General features: G+C 40.7%; 1 protein-coding gene across 2 annotated transcripts in view; it reads right to left on the bottom strand.

The window, feature by feature from the left end:
- Positions 1–8,973: 8,973 nt before the first annotated feature.
- WNT8B (Wnt family member 8B) overlaps positions 8,974–21,745 on the bottom strand; it is a 55,609-nt gene continuing 42,837 nt past the window's right edge. For both annotated transcript variants that reach the window (XM_069979152.1, XM_069979151.1), the window contains exons 3-6: positions 19,980–20,118; positions 17,809–17,934; positions 16,135–16,277; positions 8,974–9,778 (exon numbers count right to left, since the gene is read on the bottom strand). In XM_069979152.1, coding sequence (XP_069835253.1) covers positions 9,212–9,778; positions 16,135–16,277; positions 17,809–17,934; positions 19,980–20,118 — 975 coding nt within the window. In that variant the 3' untranslated portion in view covers positions 8,974–9,211. The remainder of the gene's footprint in view (positions 9,779–16,134; positions 16,278–17,808; positions 17,935–19,979; positions 20,119–21,745) is intronic.

Here is a 21,745-nt window from a genome sequence, read left to right as displayed (position 1 = left end):
ATACATCATATCATATATAGCTCACTTACCTGGCCATGACTGCTTACTAATGGTCTGGTCACGTTTACTGTCTAAGCCATTTCAGAGTCTTGGGAAGTGAACTATAGCCAAGAAATCTTTGACTTGCAGTGCATACTTTTTGGATGGCATGATATTTGCATGTACTTGTGTTATCATGTCACACTGAGTATAGGTTTATTAGAGCCTTGGTATAACCCATAGTTAAGGCTCATTCAGTACTTGTTGTGTTTGGTGAAGTAATCACAACATTGGAGAATTAACCCCTTCAAGACAGAGCCCTTTGATGCACAAAAGTCTGGGTCAAATTAATACAATGTTCCTCCCCGCCTTCTAAGAGCTATAGCGCTTTTATTTTTCCACCTATAGGGTTGGTTGGGATGTCATTTTTTGCGCCATGATCTCTAGTTTTTATCAATATCATATTGGTGTAACAAAAATTTTGATTGCTGTTTATTAATTTTTTTACGATATATAATTTAATAAAATCAGCAATCCTGGTGCTTTTTTTTTTTTTTGTTTCCGTTTCCGCCGTTCACTGTGCGGGAACAATAATGTTATATTTTAATAGTTTGGACAATTCCGCCCGCTACGATATGTAATATGTTTGGTTTGTTTATATTTTTATAATGGGCAAGGCTCATGAGCAGACTATACATGGATCGACGAACCGAGAGGACCGAGGTAAGGAGCTAACCCCTTACCTTTCGGCACATGCGACGGCTGCGGGGGTCCCGATCACTCAGTGACAGATGCTTGATCTGTCACTGAGCACCTTAAACGCCGCGATCGATGTAGATTGCGGCGTTTAAGGGGTTAATGAGAGTCGGCTGCGGGATCGTAGCTGACTCTCATTACCTGTGGCCCCGGAGACTGATGTGAGCGGGATAGCTCTTGTCTGCAGCGCTCTCGCTCTCATCACAAAGCCCCGTCAGTGTAGAAACGTATATATACATTCCTACTGCACGGGGTATGCGCAGTAGGAACGTATAAATACAGATTACTGACGCGAAGGGGTTAAAGAACATATTATAGTTGTACCCAATGGATAACAGAGGATGATAATTATGTTATATATTGTTATGAAATATGTCTATGGCTGTGTCTGAGCAGCTCATTCATCAGACAGTAAAGAGACTCTGCCAGCAGGTTTATGCTGCTCTATCTAAGGCTAGCATAAACTAGTTACAGAAAAGCTGAACAGAATGATGTATCACTTACATTGTTCTGTGCAGCTGATTCGGGGATATCCTCCTGAATAACATGGCAATAAGTAGTCCTCTCCATTATGGGTCCTGGATATTCCCGCAGCAGAAAACTCTGCCCACCAGCTGCTGATTGACTAGTCTATCCATGCTGTGTATAGGGAGTCAACTGTCAATCAGCAGCTGGATGGTGGGGGGAGAGGTGTGGCAAGAATCCTATTCTCCTACATATTAGGAGTACGGCTGAACAGAATGATGTTAGTAATAAACCGATCTATGCAGAATTTCTGTTACTAGTTTATGTTGCATAAACCTAGTGACAGATTTCTTTTAATCAACAGTTGTCAACTAACAACCTACCTTTTTTTTTTTTGAATCGTTGGCCGCCTTTACCAACGAGCAATATAAGGAAATCTAATAAAAGCTGATGGCCCAGATGTAGCAATCTGGGACAAAAAAAATACATGTTTTTAACTCAGACTCATGGCAATCAATCGCATGAAAGCTGATTTATCTGAGACAAATATGTGTCTTATTGATGGATCTGACAAATGGTCTGTTAAATGATAACAATGCCCATAACTGGATGGGCTACCAGTATGGTGTATGGACATAATAATGCTGCATGCTGCACTATTTTATCAATGATAAGTACCAGGAACTGCAGTGGAGGTTGCTAACAGAACGTTTGATGTGAATAGGGCCTAAGTTGCATTTTTGGCTGAAGTAGAGATCAAAGGCTCAAAAACAAGGGTTGAATAAGATATTTTTTATTTTTACTGGCTTCATCCAAAAATAACACCATTAATATTACAGCTTGGCTCTAATTACTGTTGAGGAGTGAGAGGCAGACAAAGGACTGGGAACTGGAGTGGCCCAACAATGTCTAAGATAGTTTAGAGACTTTACATTTTTATTTTTCATGTTGGTGAATAGTTAGTAGACATAAAATTGATGGTGGGTTTTTTTCGTCATTTTTAGGGAGCCTGCACATAGGTTTGGAGGCACAACATTGCCCTACATTGTTTGGAAGACCAATCAGATTACTGGTGCTTTGTGGCTATGTGGCAACTATCTTGTGTACTTTTCATATAAATACCTAAGGTGCGGTTTCTCCCTTGTTAGAAGGTCTAGGTCAGGGGTGTCAAACTCAGGCCCTTCAGCTGTTGCAAAACTACAATTCCCATCATGATATTAATAATTATTCATTCCAATAGCCTTGAACTTGACATTTTCCATCCTCTGAACATCCTAAATTACTATGGAGCCCATCGTAATCCAGTGCAGATAACATAGGTGAATGCAGTATATATGTTCTTCATTTATTTATATTTACAATCAATGTGGTGTATATAGAAGTCCCATATAGGGACTTCAAATTACTCTAAAAAGAAATAAGAATAAAAAAGGTTTTTTCATTAATAAAAAAAAATCCAATCCAATAATAGTAGTTTGAATCACCCTTTTTCCCACAAAGAAAAAAAACAAACCACAAACTATTAAATTTTGGCATTCCTTTTCTCATACGGTAAACGCCATAAGTGCAAAAAAAAAAAGCCAAATCATAAAATTGTGCATTTTTGGTCACACAAAATCCAGAAAAATTGTGATAAAAAGTGATCAAAAAGTTGCATAAATGCATGCAAGTGATCGATGGAAAGAACAGATCATGGCAGAAAAAAATCACAGCTTATACAGCCCCATAGACCAAAAAATAAAAGCGTTATAAGAGTGGTAATAGAGCAATTTTAAATACATTTACTTATTTTTTAAAACTTTTTTTAAGAGCAGTTAGATAAAATAAGTTACATATCACTGTAATCGTACCAACTTGAGGAACATAGGTAACATGTCAGTTGAATTTTTTTTTTTTTTTTTAAATTCACAGCACAGATATTTTTTTCCGCATTGGTACCGCAACAAATAAGGGATCATCTGTAGGTGAAAAAAGACACGTGCTATGGCCTTGTAATCACAAGGAGGGAAAAGTAAAAGTGCAAAAATGAAAAAGTGCAAATAACTCACTGATACAAAATAATACAGACTATATACCACACACATAAAAACATTAATAGTCCAGAAGTAAATCTAATCTATGACGGAGTCCCACATGAAAAGATGTATCCATAAGATGTATCATAAATATCCAAAAACCTGCTCGATTCAGGAGCTTCTGTTCTCTATCGCCTCCTCGTTGAGAGTTAGGGCCCTATTCCACAGTAACTATGATCAGCCCCATTTGGCCCGATTCGCCAATTATCGTTTGGCGAAATAGAGAGAACGATCAGCCTAAAATCATTGTTTCCCCACCGCACATCGCTACGGTTGAATAGCGGTGCACAACGGGCAACCGACGATTTGACAAGCAGCAGCATCATACATTACCTGTCCAGGCTTCTTCTCCGCTCTGTCTTCATCCCCGGGTCCCGCGCGCTCTATCTTCGGAATGACCGGTCAGCTGAAGGAGCGCTCAGCCAATCACAGGCCGGGACCGCCGCAACTACCTATTCTAAGCAGTATCAAATAGTACATAACATCATTAATAAATACCAGTACTATATCAAGATGAGACACAAGGTGGTGTAATAAAAGGCTGTACATATTCTAGCGGCCACCCACTTTAGGGTTTCTGTTAAAATATAGAGGGAACCATAAATGGGGTGGACAGAGGTGTAATTGTTGCAGTTTATTACACCACAGCAGTATATACATTGAGTAGTTGATAATAAAGACTTTAAATCATAACTTGTATTAATTGCAATACAACATGGGTGGTAAATATATGTTAAATGTACAAATTGTGATACGGGATACATGGGTTGCACTAGCCATCGCCTCAAAGATAGATTGAGAGAACACGTATACGTATATACTGTGAGAAGCAGTGCAATGTAAGGAACCCTCCTAATGTCTCCAAACAATTTGCTTTAGCCTTTACAGGCAGGGCTGTGGAGTCTGAGTTGGAGCTAGTTTTAGATGGAGTCATGTCGGGAAAAACGTTAGAATTAAGATATGAATTTTATAAGTTTTGCTCATCAATATTCTTGTGTGTGTTTGTGTGCTATGACTGCAGCAGGCTGTGTGTATGTGTGCTATGGCTGCAGCAGGCTGTGTGTATGTGTGCTATGGCTGTAGCAGGCTGTGTGTATGTGTGCTATGGCTGTAGCAGGCTGTGTGTGTGCGCTATGGCTGCAGCAGGCTGTGTGTGGCCATGCTACGACTGCAGCAGACTGTGTGTGTATGCTATGTCTGCAGCAGGCCGTGTGTGTGTGTTTATGTATAATGGCTGCAGCAGGCTGTGTGTGTGCTGTGGCTGCAGCAGGCTGTATATATGTCCGTGCGCCATGGCTGCCTTGTGTGCGCTATGGCTGCAGCAGGCTATGCGTGCATGTGTGCACGCTATGGCTGCAGAAGGCTGTTTGTTTATGCTATGGCTGCAGCAGGCTGTGTTTATGTGTGTGCTATTGCTGCAGCAGGCTGTGTGTGTGTGTGGTAGAGAGGCAGAAAGTAAAGGGGTATTCTGGGCAACAGTGAAAAATCCAGTGGGGACAGGGGGTGGTTGGTTCATAATAAAGAAGTCCTATTTTCCCAGTCCCCGTGACCCCCTCTATTTCACTATGTGTGACTCCTCTATTTCACTATGGCTGACCCTACTGTATATCACTATGTGTGACCCCTCTATATTACAGGTATCTGGCATTGTTAGCAGTGTTTCTGTGAGTATGGTGAATATTTAGTTAGAAACATAAAAGATTGTCAGCAGGATAAGACCACCTGCTCTATCTAGTCTAGTTGTGAGTTATTCAGCACATGGAGGCTGAAGACTGGCTGCATCCACTGCACACACAAGAGAAACTGCTTCATCTATTTCCTTATTCGCCCCAGGATCATGTAGGACATTAGGTAGAAGCTAATGAGCCAGTGTGATAAATAACTCCCCTGGTATCTGACTGGCCATATATAAAGGAGCAGGAGTCTGAGTCCTGATATAATTCAGGAGTCCGAGTCGGAGCTGTGGCTTACCGACTCCACAGCCCTGCATAAAGGTGATGTATCTGTGCTTACTATCAATGGCATAGAAAGGCTGTTGAGCCCTCAATAAGGAGGTGATAGAAAACAGAAGCTTGTGAATCAGAAAGATTTTTGGATGATGATGCATACTGATGATGAATACATCTTTTCCTGTGAGACTCCACCATAGATTAGATTTACTTCTGAACTATTAATGTTATATATGTGTGTTGTGTATTGTCTGTATTATTTTGTATCAGTGAGTTGATTAATCTACACTTGTGTGGGAGGTACTCATGTCAGAGTTTCCCTATTATACCACAAGATTACTGTCTGCACCACCAAACCAGACCAGAAGAGCGTCAGTTCATGTACCTGTCTATTTCTTGCTTGTGGATATAGGTGTCTTGAAATTTTTAAGAATTTGAAATAAAGATACAATTTTGATCTTGGAAGTGCCAACCTTCTAATTTTTCTAAGACCCTAAAAGTACTCAGATTAAACAAATAAGGCAAAAACAGATGACCGTCATTTTATTTATTTTCTATAAAACATACAATGGTTATTTAGTTATTTATATCAATCCTACACTACACATGTTACCAAGCTGTAGCAGACACATATTTAATAGATTTAGGAAGTTTATCACTATGTTGCTATTTAGTTTTGTTTTCTTCACAACCCCCAGCATTGGCCCCTAGTGGGCCACCATTGTTTTACAATTGTTAGAAAGATGTGCTGCTACATTGTATTATGGTAAATAATCTAAATGACTGCTTAAGACAGGTTAAAGATCTAAAGAAAATGTAGCTACAGAACTCTATTCTGTACAGAACAAAAGCACATATTGCGTAACGTTCAGTAAACTTTGCAGCGGATGCTACCAGTGCACCAATAATAGGACACAAAATATAAACCTGATCTCAGCCTACATTCTCTACTGAAGTCAAGCTCCCTGTCTATTCATGGTCTTTAGGCTTATTCCATGCCCATTTGTTATGTTCTTCCATCTTAATGTAAACTGAATATAGCTGTTAGCAGGTATATGTGATGTGACAATTAGAGATGAGCCAGTCCATCAGCATTTTAATCCTGCAGTCTTTCCGGTCCATGGGGAAGGGGGAGACAGCCCGAGCCCCACCCAGAAAACTGTGATACAGCCTATGACCAGTGGCGGATTAAATGTACCCTGGGCCCCGGGCTGTCTGCCCTACCTGGGCCCCCCCTCCCCTCCTCCCATGCTTTCTCATGCTTGAGAAAGGCTAATATACAGCCGAAACGTTGCATGGCTTGGTGAATAAAGCTACACTTTCACGATTTTTGGATGCTGTCTCCATATCTCTTTACTGTGGTCCTCTATGAACAACGTCTGAGATGTCAAAGACCGAACTTAGAGGAATAGATGTTCTCTGCAGCCGCGTCGTTTGCACTGGGGGGCATACATGGATGTTATTACTAATGTACATCTGTATGCACTGGGGGACACAGACACCACACACACAGTATACAGCCTGACCCAGTGTAACACCACACACAGTATACAGCCTGACCCAGTGTAACACCACACACACACAGTATACAGCCTGACCCAGTGTAACAGACACCACACACAGTATACAGCCTGACCCAGTGTAACAGACACCACACACAGTATACAGCCTGACCCAGTGTAACACCACACACAGTATACAGCCTGACCCAGTGTAACACCACACACAGTATACAGCCTGACCCAGTGTAACACCACACACAGTATACAGTCTGACCCAGTGTAACACCACACACAGTATACAGCCTGACCCAGTGTAACACCACACACACACACACACTTATTACAAAGAAACTCCTGGTTGTCAGCAGACAGCAGCTCCATGCCTCTCTCCTCCATCTTCCTCCTGGTCCCGGCACCGGGTTCTTCCGTCCCTCCCCCTCCTCCCATGCAGGACCCCAGACTGCAGGCTCACTGCAGTTTTGCTTCTACCTTCATCCAGGTGGGCACCGGGTTCTTCCTCCCCTCCTCCTCCGACAGCAGAGGAGAGCAGATAGGGGAGGAAACAGGGCCCCAGACTGCTGGCTGCAATGAGGCACAGACTCGGTCAGCTCAGCCTCACTTCCTGCATCACCAGCTTCCTCTGACCGCTGCGCTGCGTCCCGCCCACCTGGAGCAGCCTCACGCAGGACAGTGGGGGGGGGGGGGACTCCAGGGACAGCGCGCCACAGCAGCACATCACTCAGGGGCTCACTGGGCCCCGAAAGTGATGTGCTGCTGTGTAACCTCATGCATAGTAATAATGTGGGCGGCATGGGCCCCCTGGAGCCGCGGGCCCATACCGCCCATATTATAATCCGCCACTGCCTATGACCTAGGCTGTATCCATGTTTTCCAGGGGGTCCTCTGTCTGTCTCCACCTTTCCCATAGGGCAGGCAGGCAGCAGGATTCAAATGCAGATGGTTCAGGTTCTCCCAAGCCCGAACCTTGGCCCAGCTCGCTAATTTCTAGTGACAATGTCATCAATGTAACACAGCGCTATAGTGCCCATTTCTGAACTAATCCTTTATGTTATGCATACACCTCAGTGCCTGTGCAATAAATTAAACTTAAAAGTGCTTAACTTTCTATATACAAATTAATAAACAGCTTTGAGAACCAGGCAAAATGCCTAGACTGTCGGAAGCCCCCCCCAATAAACTCAGGGGTATCCAACGGCACGACACTGATACCATGGATTTTTTTTATGGGGGTCATACAGTAGTGTTTTTTTCTCTAAGCTATGCGTATAGAATTGGGGTCCAGATCAGGTAATGTTTTTGTAATAATGAGGAATATAAAGAAAATGTATAGACAATCAAACCTGAATAGTAATTTTTCCATGTAACTCTCTCTAAAGCATATTCTCTGTTAGTATTACAAAGTACAAAAATAAAATTCCCTTGGTAACAATAGTCAATGGTTATCTTCACTATTTTTTTTTTTTTAAATAAAAGGTGACTAATAACTCTTTCCATTATTCCAGTGTTGTCCCATGATCCTAGAGTTTTCCACAAGGTGTGTCATTAAATGTTACTATATATTATATATTGTAAACATCACTGCGTACATGCCTTACATTTGGTGATATTACACAGTGTCAGACAGAAATAAAAAGGGACACTGTATGAATTATGTGTTCTGCAAGTCTGAAAAAGTATAATTACTGTCTAGGCCTAAAAATAAATGTCACTGCTAATACGATAGCTCTCTCTCTACATAAAGATTCATAACCTCGCTTCTTGAACCTCTTACTGCCAAAGCAACCAATCAGAACTCGGCAAATAGTTGATGTCTCGTGTTTGGTTGGAATGGCTACTTTGAATACATAAGGCATCTGTATGTTATGATGAATGGCACACAAACAGGTTGTAAAGAACAATGAACCTTAGAACACAATGTTTGTGAAAATAATCTGAATTCTTAACTGGTGTCTATGGAACGATGACAGATGTTACTTTTAGCTATGAAGTAAACTCTGTAACAGGACCCCATCTGTTATATGTAACACTGAAGTCAGGTGGCAGAGGCATCTGTGGGCCTACTTTGACATCAGTGCTCAGAAGGGACTGTAACCTCTAAACCCCTAAAACTGTACCGCATGCTTGGAATTGTTATCCAATAGTGGTCTATTTTATTGATCAGTCTTTTTTTTTTTTTTTCTAGAAGCTATGAGCAACTCTATAACACTATTTCCAATTTACTAGCTGCATAAGTAAAATAGATGAAGCTTGGATATTGTTTCTGGTGTTGAGAACATGAACATTCATTGTGTGGGATGCAATACTTTGCATATTGCAGACTTTCAGTATAACTGTACATTGTATTAGTTCAGTTAGTAACTGTAGCTGGGCACCATAACATCCCATTGCATCACCAGGTGGCCAGGTCCATTCTTAATTCCAGCTGTACAGTTTTCATGAACAGTACAGTTATAGAGCAGTTAGTCTAAAATTTATTTTTTAGTTTATTTTCTTTCTTGTGTGTAATGCCACCTCCACTTCTCTCACGCTTCTCCTTCTTGACGCAGAAGTATTTGGTGACACTTTTTCTGCATTGCTCACATTTGACAGCACAGCACCAGTGGAACTTGCAGTTACAGCTGGAGACCATGTCTGCTTTTCTTTCCTCCACATCAAGGCCACAGTCTCCACATAAGCGCTTGCAGCTTCTCTTTTCCCATTTGTTGAGTGTCTTGCCTCTCTTAAGACATTCCCTGCCTTCTGTCCCCAGAAGACCCAGCGTTTTGTTCTCCAGGCAGTAATCTGGTGAATCTTCCAGGTGAACAAGTTCTTTCTTGGAGATAGAACTAAAGGTTTCTGCTATGGCTCCTCTGCTGGCGGCACTGTTACCGGCTCCCTGCAGCAGATCCACCTTTAGAGCTTTGTGATATTTTTCCTTCAAATAATAGCCCACTTCTCTGAATTCAGGAAGCTGAAGCCAGCAGGTTTGGGTAGTGCAACTTCCAGAGACACCGTGACACTTACACGTCCTCTTCATGGTGCTTTTCACTGCCTGCACGGGATGGAGAAATAGATGTAAGCATTTATTTTCTAGCAGTATACCAGTGACAAACCTGGTACTGGCTTTAATTTTAGAATCATTTAGTTTTAAGATCGGACAGATGTTTCCAGTCAAACCAATATCATCCTATAATAAAAAAAGAACGCCTTTGTTTTGTATCTGCCACGTTTCCTTATTATGTTATTTTAGCTAAAAAATAATCATTACTAATAACTAATGGTTTGAATTTTAGTAAGGCCTTAAGCATACAGAGTGTATACAATTAGGTTGTCTGTGGTTTCGAATTAGTGACCTCTATGTCCCTGGCATATCTAACCATATACTCTTAATGCCCAGTAATTCTGTATTTGTCTACAACCACATGAAGTCAATAGTTAAATGTGTTGTCTGGCATGGCATTTTTCTGTATGGGCTTAAAGTGACTCTGTACCAACAATCTGACCCCCCCCCCCCCCCCGCCCCCCCCGCCCCCCCCCCAAACCACTTGTACCTTCGGATAGCTGCTTTTAATCCAAGATCTGTTCTGGGGTCCATTCGGCAGGTGATACAGTTATTGTCCTAAAACGCAACTTTTAAACTTGCAGCGCTTTGTCAAATTGGCGTGGCCTAGAGTACCCATGCCCTATTATTGCGATGCCCCTCCGTCCCTTCTCCCCACCCTCTTCATTATTAGGAATGCCCCTAGAACAATTTCTCCTATTCATCACCTGACTGAACACTGCACAGGTGCTGGATCGTTAAGGCTCTTGTGCAGTGTTCAGACAGGTTAGGAATAGGAAAAACCCTGCCCAGGGGCATTCCTAATGATGAGGAGGGATGGAGAGGTGGTGCAAGTCTAGGGCACAGACATCTAGGCCATGCCAATTTGACACAGGGCTGCAAGTTTAAAAGTTGTTTTTTTAGGACAATAACTGCATCACCTGCCAAATGGACCTCAGGACAGATTTTGGATTAAAAGCAGCTATCCGATGGTACCAGCAATTTGGATGGGTCAGATTGTGGGTACAGAGTCACTTTAAGCTGGCAATGAAGATGTGGAGGCTAAGTACATGCCAAAGGCCACCACCATCATATCTTGTATGTTTTGGTTTCCAGGTCTTGGAATGGTGTAGTAACCTTCCTAGGTTTTACAGATCATCTTCACTAAGTGCCATTTTATACAGGCCAACATTAGCACTCACTTGTGCCCTTTCAGTGCCAATGATTTTTCTGGCTGCACAAAAGTTAAAAACAAATGTTTGCTCACTCGTTGGCTTGTCTCTGGCCTTTTTACTCAGGCTCATTATCTGGTAAATGAGTGTTAAAAAGTTTGTTTTTGATAATCTGTCCGTGTAAAAAGACATTAACCTGACAGGAGTTTAACCTTGCCTATGGAACCATGAAGATACAGTTGTGCTCAAAAGTTTATATGAATGATGGCACAAAAACTTTTTTCACTCATGGTTAGTGGTCGGGTGAAGCCATTTATTGTCAAATTAATGTTATTTCTCTTTTTATATCATGATGACAACCAAAAACATCCAAATGACTCTGATCAAAAGTTTGCATACCCCAGCTCGTAATACCATGTATTGCCCCCTCTAACATCCGTGACAGCCTGAAGTCTTTTGTAGTAGTTGTGGATGGGGCTTTTTTTTTTTCTCAGATAGTAAAGCTGCCCATTCTTCTTGGTAAAAAGCCTCAAGTTCCTGTAAATTCCTGGATTGTCTTGCATGAATTTGGTGCTTGAGATCTCTCCAGAGTGGCTCAATGATATTGAGATCAGAAGACTCAGATGGTTACTGCAGAACCCTTACTTTGTCCTGCTGTAGCCAATGACATGTCAACTCAGCCTTGTGTTCTGGATTGTCGTCATCATGGAACATCCAATTACATCCCATGGGCAGCTTCCAGGCTGATAACGTGCTGTATTCATCTTTCGTTCAACTTTGACCAAGTTTTATTTCTCACACATTTCCAACATATCAGCAATCCACCTCCATGCTTTACAGTAGGAATGGTTCCTTTCAGAATAGGCCTGAGGATTGACACCTCTCCAAATGTAACTTCATGGTTGTGGCCAAAAAGTTCAATTTTGGCGGCATTTGCGCAGTAGCTGCTTTCTTCTGATGATTCGACCATGCAGCCCATTTTTCTTTCATTTTTCATGTGCCTCCTTGTTGTCCATCGTGAAACAGCCACACTGCCGTTTTCAGAAAATGTAACTATTGTGGCCGGGCCTTTTACCAGTACCCTGTGCAATCCCCTGGTTGTTGTTTATTTGTCTTTATAGTAACCATGTATGTGATTTTACTTGATTGTGGTGTTGTTCTCTACTTGATTGTGGTGTTGTTCAATTTGTAGGATATATATAATAAATGGCTTTACCCAACCACTAGACTTGAGTGGGAAAAAAAAGTTTGTGTTCTCACATGCCGGGGTAGCTGACAGCCATTATGTCTAGGGATGATTTGGACCTAGTTGCTGTAAAACTGACTTGGTTCAAAGACTCAAAGGCTATACTGGAATATACAGGAAAGATAGAGCAGAGAGAAGTGGAAGCGGGGTAGTCATTTATGTTAGGGATAGTCTTAAATCAACAGTCATCCAAAATACATATAAAGAGCTGGAGAGACTCTGGGTTTGCATACAGTCCAAAGAAGGATCTGTTATTAGGATAGGTGTTATCTATAGTCCTCCGGGGCAAAGTGAGGAATATAATATTGTGTTGATGGATGAAATTACTAAAATTTTATTAAAGGGGAATTTTGTTGTTGTGGGTGACTTCAACATGCTGGATTGGAATATCCTTTGTGCACTTACATGTAAAAGCAAGAATGTAATAGAGGCCCTTACAAGGGCATCTCTAAAACAGCATGTGAGGTCACCAACCAGAGGAGAGAACATTTAAGATTCAGTATTTAGGCTCCAGTGACACCAGTGTTTATTGTTTGACATACAAACTGACTGTGTGCAATGTTATTCTACAACAAGATTATTGCATTTTAGGTAGACAGATTTTAAGAAAATAGGAAAATAGTTAGATAATAAATTAAAAGAGTGGGATAAAACATTGAGAGTGAATATTCAGTGGGCAGTATTAAACAATGCCATATTAAATAATGTACGAGAAGTTAGGAAAAGGCAGAAGAATCCACTATGGTTTACTGAAGATGTTAAGGCTATTGTAAAGGAAATAAGGCAGCCTATAGGAGGTATAAAGAGACTGGAAATGTAGCTGTCAGACGTACAAAATTGTACAGAAAGAGGCAAAGCAGATTATAAACACTGCTAAACTAAAGCTTTAAAAGAGGAAGAAATGGCAAAATCTGTTAAGGAGGGGAATAAAACCCCCTAACAGGAGATGTACCTGATGATTGGAGAACAGCCAATGCTATACCCATCTACAAGAAGGGTTGTAGAGAAGAGCCCAGTAACTACAGGCAAGTTAGCTTGACATTTGTAGTAGTAAAAATGGTGGAAACTCTTAAAAAAAGGAAGATAATGGATGACTTAAGAATCAACAATTTGATGGATCCCAACCAGCATGGCTTTACTACAGGTAGATCATGCCAGGCTAATCGCATTGATTTCTTTGATTATGCCACAAAAGTGTTGGATGAAGGTGGTGCCATGAATATCGCCTATCTGGACTTCAGCAAAGCCTTTGATACAGTTCCCCGTAATGAGCAAATAGAGAAGTTAGAGAAAATTGCACTTAATCCCTAGATAATTCAGAGGATTTGTGGTTGGTTGAAGGATAGATATCAGAGGGTTGTTGTTAATGGTGTATATTCCGAGCAGAGGCTGGTTACAAATGGTGTGCCACAAGGGTCTGTTCTGGGTCCTATTCTTTCTAATATGTTTGTAAGTGACATAGGAGAAGGTTTGGTAGGTAAAGTTTGTCTGTTTGCTGATGACACAAAAGTGTGCAATAGGGTTGATATTCCTGGAGGTGTCAGTAATATGGAAAATGATTTAGCTTTGCTAGATAAGTGGTCCAAACAATGGGAACTGTAGTTCATTGTTTCCAAATGTAAAATAATGCACTTGGGGAGAAGGAATCCTTTATCTGAGTATCATATCGGCAGTACTGTGTTGGCAAAGACTTCAGAAGAGAAGGATCTAGGGGTAGTGATTTCTGACACCTTTAAAATGAGTCACCAGTGCAACCAGGTGGTGGGGAAAGCAAATCGTATGCTGGGCTGTATAGCTAGAGGTATAACCAGTAGGAAGAAAGAGATTGTGATCCCGCTGTATAGAGCTCTGGTGAGGCCACATCTGGAATACTGCGTCCAGTTTTGGAGACCTTGCCCAAAAAAGCTAGAGCAAAAGAGGACAAAGACAGCGCTCCATTTGCAGGACCAGATGCGATAGGATGGATAGAATTCCAGTAATGGAGTGAAATCGGGTCCCCTCTCACCTGGCTAAGTTGTGCAAGATCGAGGCACAACTCTTCATGCATATACTCAAGAAGGGAACCAGTGTGCAGCCTTCCTGCAAACCCAGGCCAGGCTTTAACAAGATGCGGTCCTCCTCTCCCAATACCAGCAGGATAAACAGGCGCAGCTACTCCCAACAGATGAAGTATAAAAAACTACTTTATTAAAATAATAAAACATGTATAAAAGGCTCAGTATTACGCGTTTCTATCTGATGAATAGACCCGTCCGGTCTAGAAATGCTTAATTCTGAGCCTTTTTTACATGTTTTTTTTTATTATTTTAATAAAGTAGTTTTTTATACTTCATCTGTTGGGAGTAGTTGCGCCTGTTCATCCTGCTGGTATTGGGAGAGGAGGACCGCATCTTGCCTAAAAATAGAACAGGTCCAAAGACGGGCTACAAAAATGGTGGAGGGTGTCAGACATAAACAATGTCAGGAAAGACTTAAGGATTTGAATCTGTATATTCTGGAGGAAAGAGGCGAAAGGGGAGACATCATTGAAACCTTTAAGTATGTTAAAGGATTGAACAAGGTTTAGGACGGAAGTGGACACAGTGAGAGGTTAGTTGACGGAAACAAAATTCCAGCAGATGTGGTTGGTAAATCTACAATAAAAGAATTTAAACCTGCCTGGGATAAACATATATCTATGCCAAGATTAAAAAAAGGGAAGAACTAGAAGAGCAGACTAGATGGACCCGGTGGTCATTTTCTGCAGACAATCTTCTGTGTTTCTAAATAACCCCTTTTAACGGGAATCTGTCAGCACCTATTCTTGTTCTGAGATGCTGACAGTGTGATGAAGGTCAGTGTGTTCTAGTGCCGTGTCATACCTTTATTTTTCAGATCGTTGCTGTACTTGCTGCAGTTTTTCTTCACAACTGTCAAAGTTGGGGAGTGGTGATGTCTTGATGCTGCACTTCGTGCCCCACTTTGGCCCGCCTCATCACTACCTCCTCCCAGCTTGTATTGAATATTCACGGTGTCCGTCCCCCAGCCTCCTGGCGACGTCATCTGTAGCTTCCTGGTTCTGTGTACTGTGTGCGCGCTGTGCCCTCAATGGCTTAGCTCAGTGCCACTCCGAAGCACTACGGCTCATGCGCGAATGACGTCGCTAGGAGGCCGGGGGACGGGTGCCATGAATATTCAATACAAGCTGGAAGGAGGTAGTGGTGAGGCGGGCCAAAGTGGGGCAAGAATGCAGCACCAAGACATCACCACTCCCCAACTTTGACAGTTGTGAAGAAAAACTACAGCAAGTACCGCACCGATCTAATAAAATAAAGGTATGACACGGCACTAGAACACACAGACCTTCATCACACGGTCAGCACCTCAGAACAAGAATAGGTGCTGACAGATTCCCTTTAACACAAGTTTATGTATTGTTGCCTTTTTAGCTATATTACAGTTTTTTCATTTTTTTCTCTACAATATCAGTGCTTAAAGACAGTCTGTCAGCTGGAATTCCCATTCCAATCTTCTGGCACTGTAGATATCTGTTGGATCAGGGAGACACCTGGTACCTTTCATATATCTGTCTGTGATTCCATAATGTAGAAAAATGCTCTTATTATATAGTAAGAAGAGTCAATGAGGCTTTCCCAAGCTCCTTAAGTGTAGCAAGCTGTAACACCTCCTTACTCTACCCTCCCATACCTGACCCTGCTTGAGACTCAGCTTCCAGGTGTCAGTCAAGCAAGAAGATGGGGTATTACAGCTTGCAGCAGATCACAAGCTTGGAGAAGCCTCTTTGACTCTTTGTACCAGAGAATGAAAGTATTTCTCTACATCCTGAATGCATAGCTGGATATATAAAAGGTACTATGTGTCTAATTGACCTACCAGCTATCTAAGAGTGTGAGCAGTTTGAAACTTATATTACAGCTGACAGATTTATTACATTTAGTTTATAATGTTACCTTCCTTCCTGCTTCATTATTATGGAGATTCATGGCTGCTCTAGCATCTTGTCCTGTCTCCAGTGCATCCACAAACTGCTTAGAAATTGCTTCTCCAAATCCTACATTATCACTGCAGCCACCCCATAGCCATCCTTGTCCTCCTGTCAAAAAAAGTCAACAATTATGCATGTGTATATGGACCTGCAGATGTATAAATTGTTGCAATTTGGTGGGTAGATGTTATTGTTGCTTGGAGGTCTTGAAAGTTTCATAGTACAAGGGAATCACATTGTAAATTACTTGTTAAAACAAAAAACTGAAACTCTGTCTAGGGCATTGCTAGCACTCGCAATATTAAGGCCGGGTTAACATTCATCTGGCGGTGTGGTATTTTCAATGGGGCCTTTGAAAGCATGCGGCATGCAAAAAGTGCCACCGCATCTCCGGACGCGTTGTGTGGCAGAATCTTGCAGCATCTCTACCCCCTGAGGCAAACCTCAGACGGTTGCCCCCTTACTAGTCCCCCCCCCCCCCCGCCTGAGGCGGAATGCTCATTGTGTGAACAGGGGACACTAGTACTGCATGGGGATACAGGACACCTATAATGTAACTTATGATGGCACTAATATTGTGTGATTATATGAGAGCACAGGGGACAAAGGCAAATGGCATTATTACCGTATGTGGCACTGTAAGGGGCAAAAGGGGCCATTATTAATATGTGATAGCACAGAGGGAATTATAACAGTATGAGGGCACTAATACTGTAGTACTAATAACTGCTAGAAATTAAGACGATTTACATTTTAATCTATACTGTTTGGGATTACTACTGTATAGGGGACAAAGAAAGTGTTATTACTGTATAAGAGCACTAATACTGTATGGGAAAACCAAGAGCATTATTTCTGTATGATGGCACTAATACTGTAGTACTAATAACTGCCAGAAGTTGTTAAGATGATTACTGTAAGGGGTGCAGAGGGCATTAATACTGTATGGAGGAACATAGGGCAGTATTACTGTATGGAGGCACATAGGGCATTATTACTGTATGGGGTACAAGGGGACTTTATGACTCTATGGGGGCTCTGAGGGCATTGTTACTGTTTAAGGGCACTAATACTGTATGGAAGCACAGATCACAGATTGATATAACTGAACTGTAATGACCTATATTGGCTGCAAAGCCTTAAATAACACTAGTATTTACCACTGTATTGTGTATGGGGGTTAAATGGGTATTTTTCTTTTTTGATAGATACAGTGTACAGTGTTATCTTTACATGTAGTTGTTTTTATTTTATTTTTTTTATTTTGATGCAAGGCTCACATCTACGGGTATATATTTCATTATAATGTAATAATATCCTGGTAGAAATACTGATCAGGCGGTGTAGCTTGTGTTTTACAAGTTGTTTTTTTAGCGAAGCTGTCCTCCAATATGTATTTAGGGCTCATGCCCCAGATATTATCAAATGCTGGAAATGAGTTCTGGCATCTTTTTTTTTTTTTTTCCGCCATGCAGGATAGATAACATAATATTATAGCTTAGATTGCTACTGGCACAGCCAATTGTGTACTTTTTATATATTTGGCATTTTTATATAATTAAAATTTTAGAATTTATCTAGTACCATTAGGAGAAACAACCATGTATGCACCCCCCCCCCCCCCAATTCATTCTCTTACCTAGCTGTCCATTTCTTGAATCATCACAACCACAGTTGTCAAAGTCTCCAAGGCTGCAGTTTCGTGTCAATGTGTACATTACGCCAGCTGAGCTGATAGCATGGACAAAGGCAGTTTCTCGGTTTGCTGTAACACAAACAGGAGGTCCATTTACACTTTCTTTTGTAATATTGTAATTCTCCTTATAACTATAAATGAAGGTGTGTGTGTGTATAGATGGGTAGATATTGTAGAACAAAATGCAGCACTCATTAAAATACTTTGGTGCAGAGTAGTGCACAGCCTTGTGACCAAGGTTTCATATATGTGTGTGTGTATATATACTGTGTGTAATATATATATATATATATATATATATATATATATATATATATATATATATATATAGGCTTTTTTTTATTTTAAAAAGAGAAGACATATGTTTCTTGTTTTATAAAGCTATGAAGTTGAATAAAGATATATAGATATAGATATATATCTCAAAGAAATTTCACTTCCAAACCATTAAACCTATAAACATAGTAAAAAAAAACATTTATGGCCCAACAGTGATACAAACAGTACCATATTCTAATTACATATAACAACATACAATGTTATACTATACTTTTTATACCTCTTTTTTTTTATTACAGTATTTATTTTAACCAATTAGATACTAAAAATATTTTAGTAGTCCAAATAAAGTTTTTATAGTTGTTTATTGTGTTAGAAATCTACAAAGAGAATCATACTTTTGACATACAAAAATATATATTTAACCATCCACCCAACTTGCTTTGGTCATACTGTTGATCGTTTTGTGGTTTCCACTTTGGCTCCATGATGAGTACTGTAATCCTGAAGATGTTATGCAATCCCAATATAAAGATATTTATGATGGCCCACCTTATAAGTGTTTTCATTGGTTACAATTAGCAGTAGAAAGAAGGACTCATCCTGATAAAACTGACTTCTTAATTTGCTGATAACCAGGACGGAATGTTTGCTGGTAGACTCCATATCTTTCCGAGGTTATTGGACAGTGGTTCTTTTGACAAAGAAAGCTATAGGGCATTTTAGCTAGCTGAATTCTACATTTATGAGTGACCTTCTTGATATAATGGAAGATTTTCCACTTTTCCAAATAATTTGTGATAATGCTACAATGGTCGATGTACTGTAGTTTTCCCACATACTGAACAAAAATCAAAAAGTCCACAGACATTTTTAATAGGTTTGGTTAATTAAAAACCCTTGACTTTACATTTGATCAGTCCTCTTCTGGTACAATGATACGGCATAACAAAAAAGAGATGGCTGTACTGTTTGGACTGGCCTGCATTACAGTATTATCTGTATTTAGCATTATACATATTGTTGTGTTGTCAAATTAGCTGTCTCTGAAAACAAAAATCAAGAAAATGCTCAGCACCACCCAGGAGACTTATACATTAGACTGCCAAAGAACCATGGAGAAATTACCAGTTGAAGAACTGGTCCTATGAAAAAAAGATGAAAACTCTAACCTGGGGAAATGAATCCTGCTGAAAGAGAGCCTCCAGATGGTGGATAATTCGGTGGAAATGGAATCTGGAGACGAGATAAGAGAGTCCGGTTGTACTGAGATTCAAGTCTAGAGAAGAGGATCCTGTTGAAATGAATGCTCCAGACTGGAGAAGAAGACCCCGTTTCATAATTGCTGCTGCCTGTGGTGGAAGGTCCAGTAGAATGAGGGTTCCAGTCTGGAAAAGAGGATACTTGGGAAATTGAGGTTTTTTTTAACCCCAATCATTTTATGCTGAACCTATTTTGAAGTTGGCTCATGAAGACTTGATTTATTTGGAGAGTATAACAAAAAAGTTATTCTTGAAGAAAGTCCAGTTGAGTTAAAGATACAAACTCTAAATGAGCATGGACTCCACCACCAGGAAGAAACCATTAAAAGTGCCAAACAGCCCAGATCGGCTTGCTGATTCCAAGAAATATTTCTCCAGGTTCCAGGATGCTAAAAACACATGACCTTTAAGCTCTCTTTTAGATCACTTTTGCAGCGGTAGCTTAAGTGCATCCTCCATTAACTATAAAGGTCAATGTTGCGTCAACTATATAACTTTGAAATTATTCCGTAGAAAAATATGTATAGAAGAAGAAAAAATTCTGAGATATAACAATTGATGGAACCTTCTTACCACTACGTAGTCCACTGTGACTGGAAAGCTGCAGTGTTCTCTCAGGACAGTTCCAACGATCCCAGGCAAACTGGAATTTACACTCTTCAATACCACTTTGTGCCCCAGCTGCCACACTACTTGAGTAGATAAGGTAAGCCTGGAAGAAATGTAAATCAAGGTGTAATATCATAGTCCTTAACATATATCAGAAGAAAATCTTTATTTAGTTTTTCTTCATGATGTCTGTCCCATTACATGAATCTTCATTACGGTGTATTCCTCATACAAATTAGCTATTCTCTAGAGAAAGAATATTGACTCTAGTGCCACCTTTGGAGGAAACTACCATTTAAGTTATTATCTAACTCCTCTATCTAATATAAGTTGAATATATGATGTTGCGTTTGTTCAATTGTCCTCTGACTCAGCCAACACTTTGAAAAACCAAAAGATATAAGCCAGGAAATGTTGGCAAAGTATTTATCCTTACTGCTGTTTTACTTTTGGTGTAGAACTAGTCTAGTTTGAGTCTACTCTCGCCTAAACATAACATGGCTGCCTACTTCTAGAACAACCACTCTTGTTCACTGCCCTGTGGTTGGTATCACAGAAACAACTCTTTCCTCCACATCATGGGTATAATGGGCGCAGGATCGGGAGCAATGAACCATGGAAAATGATGTCCGATAAAAATGAAGATTTATTAGACCCAATCTGTTTCAAAACCGATCCGGTTTCTTTTTCAAGAGTCACATCTGTGGTTGGTATCGCAGTTTTTCCCATTCAACTGAATAGGACTGAGCTGCAATACCAAACTTAGTTAACAGGTATCTTAACAAACGGTAGAAATATATTTCTAATCCTAGGCAAACATGTACCCTCAAAAAATGTTCTGTAATACCCCTTTAATGTGGCTGCAGTTCAGATTCCAAACTGCTGACGCTGTTAGAATGAGACACATGGTACCTTTCATATATCCGTTTGTGCTTCTAGAACATAAAAAAGCTTTTTAATCTCCAGTGCAAAGTTCCAGAGCTCCAAGCTCCTGATCTGCTGCAGACTGGAATACCTCCTCTCTACTCCACCCATACTTGACCCTGCTTGATTGGCAGCTGCAAGCTGAACTCCAAGAGGTGGGGTGAGGGATGGGAGGAGTTGTTAAAAGCCTCAGAAGATCAGGAGCTTAGGAAAGCTTGTCAGACACTTGGCGCTTAAAAGTTCTTTGCTACCTCCAGGAAGCAAGTTGTTGAATATAGCTATATGTAGCAATGAGAGTGGTCCTTCCAAAGCAGGAAGCAAGTTGTTGAATATAGCTATATGTAGCAATGAGAGTGGTCCTTCCAAATAGTATATTATAGAACCATATTAATAGTAACACAGGATACAAAGTGAAGAACAAGAAAGATGGATCCCATTCCTAGAATGCATTAAAGAGAATCTTCCTATCTGATGCTTTTCCCTGTGGTGAATGAATGGAACCCCACCACAGTTCATCAGGGATATCAGTGAAGATAATAGTGGTGAATGTAAGATACACAAACACCCTATAAATAGCTTTAAGATGGTATGCCTGACCTACTGATGATGTGTCACAATTAGATAATATACCCCTGAGACTCAGGATGTCTCAGGACATCATCACCCAGACTCAGGACGTCATCACAATTTGGGGGAAAATGTCCCGACTAGACATGATTGAATATCAGGATTTTACAGGTTCAAGCAAACCCGAACCTTCTCAAACCTGCAGCATTTGATTCCTGATGCCTTCCTGTTCCGTCAGG

This window comes from Dendropsophus ebraccatus, chromosome 8 (genome assembly GCF_027789765.1).
Source record: "Dendropsophus ebraccatus isolate aDenEbr1 chromosome 8, aDenEbr1.pat, whole genome shotgun sequence".
Taxonomy (NCBI): domain Eukaryota; kingdom Metazoa; phylum Chordata; class Amphibia; order Anura; family Hylidae; genus Dendropsophus; species Dendropsophus ebraccatus.
Note: the sequence above shows the minus strand (reverse complement) of the source record. Positions and strands in the feature narration are given on the sequence as shown.